At 35.5% G+C, this 10,316-nt stretch overlaps 1 protein-coding gene across 2 annotated transcripts; it reads left to right on the top strand.

The window, feature by feature from the left end:
• The first annotated feature begins 7,597 nt into the window (after positions 1–7,597).
• LOC106662695 (monocarboxylate transporter 10-like) lies at positions 7,598–10,135 on the top strand. Of its 2 annotated transcripts, XM_024228809.1 has the most exons (5): positions 7,599–7,972; positions 8,030–8,177; positions 8,239–8,515; positions 8,767–9,148; positions 9,209–10,135. In XM_024228809.1, the coding sequence occupies exons 1-5, from the start codon at positions 7,801–7,803 to the stop codon at positions 9,751–9,753; spliced, it is 1,524 nt and encodes a 507-aa protein (XP_024084577.1). In that variant the 5' UTR covers positions 7,599–7,800; the 3' UTR covers positions 9,754–10,135. The 2 variants fall into 2 exon arrangements, with proteins under 2 accessions (XP_024084576.1, XP_024084577.1); XM_024228808.1 differs by having other exon boundaries at positions 7,598–8,177.
• Positions 10,136–10,316: the final 181 nt, after the last annotated feature.

Below are 10,316 nucleotides of genomic sequence, written 5' to 3'. Positions count from 1 at the left end.
AATGAATTCCAATGGAGACCCGGCCGGCGATTTCCATTCGGATCCGACGATCGTCGCCAGGACGAGGACGGCGAAGATGTGTCGAGCAGCGAACATTTTGCCTCCGATGTCTGTTCAACGATGACAAACGCTCACTCCTATCTCGGTCTCAGTCTATTGCCCATGATTACGAGAATGCCATTCCTCTGATAAGTGAACCGAAAAGAGAAAAGTACATTCGTGAAAACTTCATGGTTTTGTTATTGGTTTTGTTCTTATGGAAAAGATATTGGGCTGAAATTTCGTCTGCGAAATTTACGCAAGGTGAATTTAATAAAACTACAATCAGCAGGCATTGTGAACGTAGCGATTTACCCGTGACAAACAATTAAGCAGCTGGTGGAGACATATTTTTCCTCGAGGAAAAAGAGAAGAAAACCATATTTTAAATGTTCCGAGGGAAAATTCACTCGTCATAAGATCGTCGAACCAGTCACGAAATGCAGTCAGCCCTTGTTTATGCCGATTGAGAGCTCTCGAGTTAACAATTCTTAATTACTACTGTATTGGGTTTCTTCACTTCCCTATCAGTTTAACGATCATAAATATCTTCTTGTCTGATAGTGCCGAACACGTCACTGCTGTCTCACGCTCTTTTTCTTTTTATCTATTTTATGTAATTGATTCTTTACACACAAAAATATTATCATAATGATCAACATACGTGGAATTCTCACGCACTGATTTACCAATACTCGCTCCCTCTCTCTCTCACTCTCTCTCTCTCTCTCTCTCTCTCTCTCTCTCTATCTCTCTCTCTCTCTCTCTCTCTCCCTCTCTCACTCACTCACTCTTGATCTTCCACCTAAGGTAAAATTACAAATTATAAAATCTATGTTGTTCCCAATCTTTGATTATGCTTCCCTATGCTATTCTAATATAAGTAAAAAAATTTAGAAAAACTACAAAAAGCNTCCCTCTCGCTCCTTAACTCTCTCCCCCTCTCCCTCTCTCTCTCTCTCTCTCTCTCTCACTCACTCATTCATTCACTCACTCACTCACTCACTCACTCTCTCTCTCCCTCTCTCTCTCTCCCTCTCTCTCTCCCTCCCTCTCTCTCCCTCCTTCCCTCTCCCTCCCTCCCTCTCGCTCCCTAACTCTCTCCCCCTCTCGCTCCCTCTCTCTCCCTCCCTCTCTCTCCCTCCTTCCCTCTCCCTCCCTCCCTCTCGCTCCTTAACTCTCTCCCCCTCTCCCTCTCTCTCTCTCTCTCTCTCTCTCTCACTCTCACTCACTCACACTCCCTCTCTCCATCTCTCTCTCTCTCTCACTCACTCACTCATTCTCTCACTCACTCACTCTGTCTCCCTCTCCCTCTCACCCTATCTCTCTCACCCTCACCCTCTCTCTCTCCCTCTCTCTCTCCCTCCCTCTCTCTCCCTCCTTCCCTCTCCCTCTCACCCTCTCTCTTTCCCCCTCTCTCTCGCTCCCTAACTCTCTCCCGCTCTCCATCTCTCTCTCTCTCTCTCTCTCTCTCTCTCTCTCTCTCACTCACTCACTCACTCACTCACTCACTCAATCAATCAATCACTCTCTTTCCACAAAGTCCTCATAAATACACAAAGAAATAATAAAAACGTTAACCATACACACACCCAAAGATAACATAAAATGATTGTATGTAATAAGTCGAATTGCATAGATAAAACAAAAACTCGTCTTTCCAAACTCTTCTATATAATATTAAAACCTGTTTTGCTAAAAATTAAGACACATGCATCGAAACTCGGCCTTAATTTGATCGCCAGTTACAAACAGTAACGATTGAGACTAATTAGGATCGCGAACGCCTTTACGATCAACCATAATTAATGAGATGGTAATTACTAATATACGAACAAACAGGGTCTTAACCCTAATTGGTGCCAAAAGAGAACAAACAACGTTATTTTTTAGCCAATTTGTGTTTTGATTAATAAGCTCAAATCTACACACTCATGTTGTAATTAGGAATAAATTACCATCAGGCCTCGAGAATCACCCACCCCGAGTGTTGACAGTACGGGGTCAGACCTCGGTCTTATCCTTCCAACCACCGAGGTTGGGCTCCAACGCCTATCAAAAGCTACGTCATTTAAGCCCCAAAACATTCATTTTCTAAATCCAACACACTGTCATTCACTCTTAAATACATTACTTATTTACATATAAATAACCTAATAGAGGGTCGATGTGGTACTCAGTATTCCGCTATCGGCCCTCTCACACTACACATTCACGCTAATAAATACATTCACTCTCAACACACACCCTAATGACTCAAAACTATAGTTATTATTAAATTCACTAGTTTCGTGGTCCGCTTGACCAATTGATATCTTACAATTAATTAAGGTTTTTAGTTGGGATAAAAAAGTCAATGGCACGAGCGGGATTCGAGCCACTCGGACACTAACTTCCCAACTCAACCACACCTTTTGAATTTTTCCTCTTTTTTGCCATTTTTCAAATGTCGTTTAATCTATGTGATTCTCGGCGACAAATGAAATGGCCACGGAGAGCTTTAGTGAAAAAGAAAAATGGCAAAAAGGAGGGAAAATTCAAAAGGTGTGGTTGAGATGGGAAGTTGGTGTCCGAGTGGATCGAGGTCACGATAGCTCCTGGTAGAGCAGCGGCGTATCTAGCCGATGATCGTGGGTTCGAATCTCGCTCGTACCATTGACTTTTTTATCTCAACTAAAAACCTTAATTAAATATAGTTATGTTTAAATAAAACAGCCTTTTCTCCGAATCGCAACAAGGGACCCAGATTACTCGCTACCGTGCTCAAGAAGCACAATTCCCATATCAGGTGGCATTCCTGCGCGCTTTCTGTATGGAGCCAAAGAATTCCCTTCGATTAGATAAGACACATCGAGCAACCTTTCTGTACATGTCAGATATATACGCGGACTTTGGCCCAAAAGAAAATGTGTGTGTCAACCTCGTATGGTCTATCGTTTGGTTCAAATGAAAAAGCTAGTGTCACGAGCGGGATTCGAGCCCACGACCTTCGACATGAAATGAAGTAATGAAATTTCATGAACCCGCTCGTGATACTAGCTTTTCCATCTCAACCAAAACCTTAGATAAAAAGTACAATTAATTAAAATAATTAGTACGGTCAATTATGACTACTAAATACATGTATGGATCGAACAATTTAATGTTTTCTTAAACTCGGCCATGCGTAGTAGTAAAAGTCTGTTTTTAAAGATTTTGAATTTTAACTTACCTTATCTATTCGATCATAAATTTATAGCAATATTTATCCTCATTTGTATGTCTTCAATAAAATATGTTTTCTTTTCGATTTGAATTTTTTTCCTTGCAATCTTAACTGCCGTATTTTCTGTCGTGTAAATAGTTACTTCTTGGATACTAGAAAATCCTGCATTCTTCTAGAAACTTCCCATATCGTAAAAAGATAGTGAGGGTGCTGAATCGTCTTGTTATTTATGCTGGTGGGGGTTTTTCCTGTTTTCAGGCCCGTCGATTTTTGTCTACAAAAGACTTCTAACCGGGGCGTAAACAAAATACTCCAGCCCTGATCCTGGCCATTTTCCATCTATAAATTTGTTTCGTGTCAGATTTTCATTTTAAAAAACTTTCTTTTCATACAAGCATTAGTTCACAACTCGGCATGGTTTTCCCAGTGGAGAATAAATATGAATAATGCATATGTAAATTTGCACCGGGGCATTGTGAGAGGACGAAAGAGATTCCGGGCCAAATAAAATACGTTCGGAAGGCTTAGGCGCCGGAAGATAGTGGGAGGGAGATATTTTTGTACGCATCTTTTATGGTAAAATATCAAATCTATGACAAGGAATAACTTCGACCGTCATAAACAAGCTACATCCACAAAATCTCCCAGGTAACTTGTCACGCTAAACCAGATTATAGTCATTAGGACAACAATGATTTTTCCCTACCGAGTTTCTTAGGCATAAACCATCTTTTGTACAACCTGCGGTTGGTTGAAAGTATCGACAAGATTTTACAATAAATATTACTTTACAAATAAAATACTTAAACAATAAACAGTTGGACATATTTTCCGAACTTAAAAAATATGAAAAAACGTAAACATGCCAGGATTTGTTCTACAAGGTAAATTATTTGTCAAACTGACAATTATTTAAGCCTATATTTAACACCAACGCTCTAAATGCTTCAAATATAAACTATTGTAATAAACAATGAAATATGATTATTTTGGAGTAATTTATTGGGGGAGAAGGTCTTCACGTATAGGACGAGGCAAAATACCTTACAGGGGGGCGTCATTGGCCGCAACGGTTTAGGCGTTGACACGGCGCTCATCACTGTAAGGTAAAGGTCCCTGGTTCGAATCCAGCGGCCCTGCATTCGAACCCGATGTACTTACAAATGGGCTTTTTGTCAATAACACCGGCACCCTGAGGGTTTATATGACCTCTGATGTTGCGAACCCTCGGAAAAAAAAAGTTGAATATCTTTCGATCTGTTCTTGCATCATGCTCGGTACAATTCAATTTTATTATACACAAATAGATCAATATAGATACTTTATTTTTTACCCGTTATAACTGACTTGGAAAAGGAAGTCTTATGAATTAAAGATTCGTTCTATGCAATAATTTCCAATTTTACCTAACGTCAAAAAAATACACTAAGCCTGTTATTTATGTAGGTATGTTACAGTAATTTACTAATTCAAAATTCAAAAAATATCTACAATACAATAGCGTATATGCAATACAGTAATATTACTAATTCAAATTAATTATTCTGTTTTTCTAAGGTTTTTGGTTGTGATGAAAATTATAATTAATACGGCTAGGGTCATTTCACGTGCTAAGCTTTAATTTGTCCTTTTAAAATTTTTAATTTGGAAGACCAAATGTATGCATGTATGCAAAAATCCCATTTTAAATTGTAAAATTTTTTCCTGTTCTTTAATTAGAATTTTGAACTTTTGTTCCATAATTTAAACATTTCCCATAGGCTTGTATGGCCAATAATACTAATAATAATAATGGAGTCAGACTAGCAACAGTCCCAGCATGAGTACAGGCTCATCATTATCCTTTTATTCTTCCATTCAAATATAATAAGCAAACTAATGCTACTTAACAATAATGAAAAACAACCTTTGTTTTCCGCTCGGGCAGCCAAGTTGGAAGGCTATTGCTTATTTAAAGAATTAATAAATTATAATTAATTAAAAAGAATAATTAATTGGAATAATTAATTTGGCAAATTATGACCACTAAGGAAGTATGTATTAATTTAATATTACTAATATACATAAATTTATATATATTTTATTATTTATTATTATTATTATTAANACTTTGAGCCCTGAAGATGATCTCAATAAAAGATCGAAACGTTGGCACGATAAAGAAAATGTTTTTCTGAAACCTACATCACACCCGACTGCATCTCACGATATCTGAATAACCATAAATTTATGTATATTTTATTATTATGCCCTAACATCCAAACCTTGTATGTATCTTAGGTTAGCTATACCCTTCTGAGTGCTATAAAGCTCTGACTCCAAACATTCTCTCATAAACTAATTTATCCTATTGCCATCCAAGCTTAATTTATCCTTTTAAAATTCTTAATTTGGAACACCAAATGTATGTCAAAATCCCATTTTAAATTACATATAAAATTTATTCCTGTTTTTTTTATTAGAATTTTGAATCTTTGTTCCATAATTTAAACATTTCCCATAGGCTTGTATGGCCAATAATAGCAACTCATCCTTATTCTTCCATTCAAATATGATAAATAAACTAATTCTACAAATAATAAGAAAAGAAATTTTGAGGGAGCTACCTTTCTTATTTAAATTGCGATTTTGGGCATTGCAGTTTATTACTCCGCAATTTGTATTTTCTTCCATTTCATTTTTCCACTTCGGTAGCCTCAAAAATTCCTGAAAAAAGAAAGAAATCTTGCACATACAACTTTCATTCAAACATTAGTAGGCAAACATTCAATGGTATAACAATTGGGAAAAGGCCTAAATCTCATTATAAATTTGAGAAAGGTGAAAAGTGCTCTTCGAAAGGAACAATGGGTACCCAGTAACTCCTGTAAATCACTCGAAAGGTTGAGCCTTTGCCTAAAGGGTTGCAAAGTGCGAAGTCGACCAAATTATGTTTTACTGTCAGAATGATACTTTCTCCACTTTATTATTTATTTATTTTCTTTATTATAATTAATAAATAATAATTAATTGGAATAATTAATTTTGCCAATTATGACCAATAAGGAAATGTATTAATATAATATTACTAATATACATAAATTTATATATATTTTATTATTATTTTTATTTATTTTTATTTATATTATCTTATTATTTATTATATATGTACTACATAACATTATCATACATTATATTATATATAAATAAAATAAAACCNTAATTTAATATTACTAATATACATAAATTTATATATATTTTATTATTTATTATTATTATTATTAATCATTTTTAAGGGCGCTTTAAGGGCTAGGGTCATTTCACACCCATTTATCCAAACCTTCTATCTTAGATTAATTAAGGGTTTTATTTGAGATAAAAAAGTCCGTGTCACGAGCGGGATTCGAACCCACGACCTTCGGCTAGATATGCCGCTGCTCTACCACTTGAGCTATCATGACTTCGATCCCATCTCGGGCGTTAGAGTAGCGGCATATCTAGCCGAAGGTCGTGGGTTCGATTCCCACTCGAGACACTGACTTTTTTATTTCAACTAAAAACCTGAATTAATTGAAAGATATTAATTGGTCAAGCGGACCATGAAAAATAGTGAACTTCTATCTTAGGTTAGCAATATTCCTTCTGGGGGCTACAAAGTACTGACTCCAAACATTCCTCATAAACTGATCTCTCCTATTGCCATCCAAAGCTTTAATTTGTCCTTTTAAAATTCTTAATTTGGAAGACCAAATCTATGCACGTATGCAAAAATCCCATTTTAAATTATAAAATTTATTCCTGTTCTTTAATTAGAATTTTGAACTTTTGTTCTATAATTTAAACATTTCCCATAGGCTTGTATGGCTAATAATAATAATTAAGTCTAGCAACAGTCTCAGCATGAGTATAGGCTCATCATTATCCTTTTCCTTCCTTTCAAATATGATAAGTAAACTAATGCTACTTAACTTAACTACTTAACAAAAATGAGAAACAACCTTTTTTTTCTGCTCGGGCAGCCAAGTTGGAAGGTTGTTGCTTATTAAAAGAATTAATAAATTATAATTAATTGAAAAGAATAATTAATTGAAATAATTAATTTGGCAAATTATGACCACTAAGGAAGTATGTATTAATTTAATATTACTAATATACATAAATTTATATGTGTAGAGATTAGTGACCGTTAATCAATAGTTATTCAGATATCGTGAGATGCGGTCTGGTGTGATGTAGGTTTCAGAAAAAATTTTCTTTATCGTGCCAACGTTTCGATCTTTTATTGAGATCATCTTCAGGGCTCAAAGTGTTTGTCTTCTTTTATTTTTATATATATAATATATAATTATTAATTATATATATAATTGAAAAGAATTAATTTGGTCATGTGGACCACGAAACCTAATAACATTTTTTATATATGTTTGTCAATTATTTTCATCCATTAGAAGTTGGTTTCAAGCCGTCATCATTAAAATCCCATTATTAGATTTATATGGTTTGGAGAAATGTAAATAGTATTACTTGTTATTGTTTAATTGAACTTGGGTCTTTTTGTTTCAGCATGGCTCGGTGCTATGTCTACAGCTGTGGCACTTTTTGTCTCACCGGTGACGATAGCTTTCTGCCGGAGGAAATCAACAAGACTCACAGCTGTCATGGGAGGACTTGTCACAGCCCTTGGCTGCCTCTTTACATCTTTTGCATCACAGTTCCATCAATTGTTTATTAGTTATGGAGGAGTTTTAGGTAACTTGAAACTTCTCGTTAAAAATTCTTCGGTACTCAAGAGCATTACTGTTCCAGGTATAGGTGTTAGTATGACAAGAGACTGTTCTACCCTGATGGTAGCTCAATATTTTAAAAGGAGAAGAGAATTAGTAGAAATATTTATAGTTTCTGGGAGTGGCCTTGGTATAGCTGTTATGTCAATTTTTATGAAAAGTGCTATTAGGTATATTGCCGCTTCATATCCGTTTGTCTAGAAGTCGAATAATTTCCATTTTTAATTCCAGCGCTATCGGGTGGAGGCTGGGATTACAATTGGTCACAGTCGTTGTGTTTATGACCTTCTTCCTCGGCACTTTCTACAGATCGGCCTCTCTCTACCATCCGCAGAGGCGAGCCATCCTCCACCTGAAAAACCAAAAGAGGAAAATTAAAGACAAAAATAAAGTCGACGATGGACCACCTTTTTTTGATTTGACAACCCTAAGAAGCAAAACAGTGAGAATACTCCTTGTTTCAACAGGAATCAGCGCATTCGGGCTGAACACCCCAATTTTTTATTTGGTAAGGGCATAGTGCCACATGGCCATTTATCTTTCAATGTAAAGAGATAAAAATAATTACAGCAAAATGAATTTTTAACAAGGTCACATATCTAAACTAAAACTTAAAAATAGATTTTAAAAAATAAGATAAATGTAAATAACCAATATTTTACTTAAAATAATAAGAAACAATTATATAATTCAATTCATTATTTTCTTTTTTAATAAACAAATGGTTTGATTAAATAAATCATTTGACATTATTTTCAGGCTCACCATGCAGAAGAAGATGGGTTGGGCGATTCTGTCCTCCTTTTTCAAACATATTTGGGTCTCGCTTGGGCTTTGGGATGCTTTATATTTGGGATGCTTGTTCTCCATAATACTGCCGAATGTAGGATCGCAAGGCAGTACCTCTGTCAGGTGTCTGTGTTCATGTGTGGTATAGCAATATTCGCACTGACATCGCTTAACAACAACCACCAAGGGTACGTACTTTTCACATGGATCTACGGGATCTTTTGTGGTGGGTACAACTACTCGCTCAAGATGTACACGTACGAGAGGGTGAGAGCAAGAAATTTTGCTAGAACATGGGGTTTCGTGCAGTGTTCACAGGCTATCCCAATAGCTCTTGGCGTACCGATAACTGGTATTTATTTCACTCCTAAAATTTGAACAATAATTTGAAAAGATTAATTTTTTTTTCTAGGTTATATCAATGTCACTTGGGGAGGAAAATCAGGCTATTATTTCAGCGCTTCTTGCATTTTCCTTGGTACTCTTGCTTTATTTTTAATTGATTGTCATAAGAGGAGGTTGTCGAGGCACAAGCATAATGAAAGCGGTGAAAAGAAATTGTGTGAATCAGAATCCTGCCCACAGCGTAGAAAACCTTCGTTTTCAGTCGAGCCAGAAGAATTGGTAGTAGTCGAGCCACCAGCACAAGCTGCGGACAAACCGGAGCTCACCTGTATATCTGAAGAAGGCATTGCGGACATGGACCTTCCGGACAACATCCTTGATGACCTCGACTACATCGGGGACTGCATAACGTCATGCAACAAAGTTGAAAACTACCTGATGCTCAGTGAATTTGAAAACAACCTCATTGCAGAAATGCCCGTTATAATGGACCGTAAAGGCAGGAGGTGGTCTCTTGCGAGGCAAACTGAAGAAGAAAACCCAAAAGGAAAATGGCGCCTGATACCGGGCCCAAATAGAGTAATCACAGTTATTGATGAGGCATCAGTTTAAAGACAGTAACTTGTCCCACTATCACCATTTCATTGTGATGAATATTATCATTTTTTTTAAATAGTAATAAAATATGCCAAAGATAATAAATGTATAGAGATTAGTAACTTACCTCACTTCAAGAAAAAAATTATATATTTTTTTCATTTCTAAAAACTGAATATTCTCACTGCCAATTAATTACGGATAATAAAAATCAATTTTTTGCAAAGAAGGAATTGTGGTGCTTCGAAACATTATAAACAAATTTAAACTGCCAAAATTTATATTATTTTTTAAAAAGAAAACTATTTACTATTTCTAAATGAGTGCCATCTCAATTTATAAATAATGTAAATTTTCTATTGATAAAATGTATCACATTATTTATTCCTGTAGTATTAATTAAATGTCTGTAAATACAATAAATGGTTTACTGTATATTTTAGATATTTATTATTTATTTATTACTTAAAAATGGATATAAGTAGGTGGCAGGACTGAAAATAAAATTGGCATTTTTCAGAAAACAAATTATAACAATAATAAATTTATTATACCACAACTTACAAGTTTAAAATTAT

This window comes from Cimex lectularius, unplaced genomic scaffold (assembly GCF_000648675.2).
Source record: "Cimex lectularius strain Harlan isolate CLEC.00 unplaced genomic scaffold, Clec_2.1 scaffold256, whole genome shotgun sequence".
Lineage (NCBI taxonomy): Eukaryota > Metazoa > Arthropoda > Insecta > Hemiptera > Cimicidae > Cimex > Cimex lectularius.
Note: the sequence above shows the minus strand (reverse complement) of the source record. Positions and strands in the feature narration are given on the sequence as shown.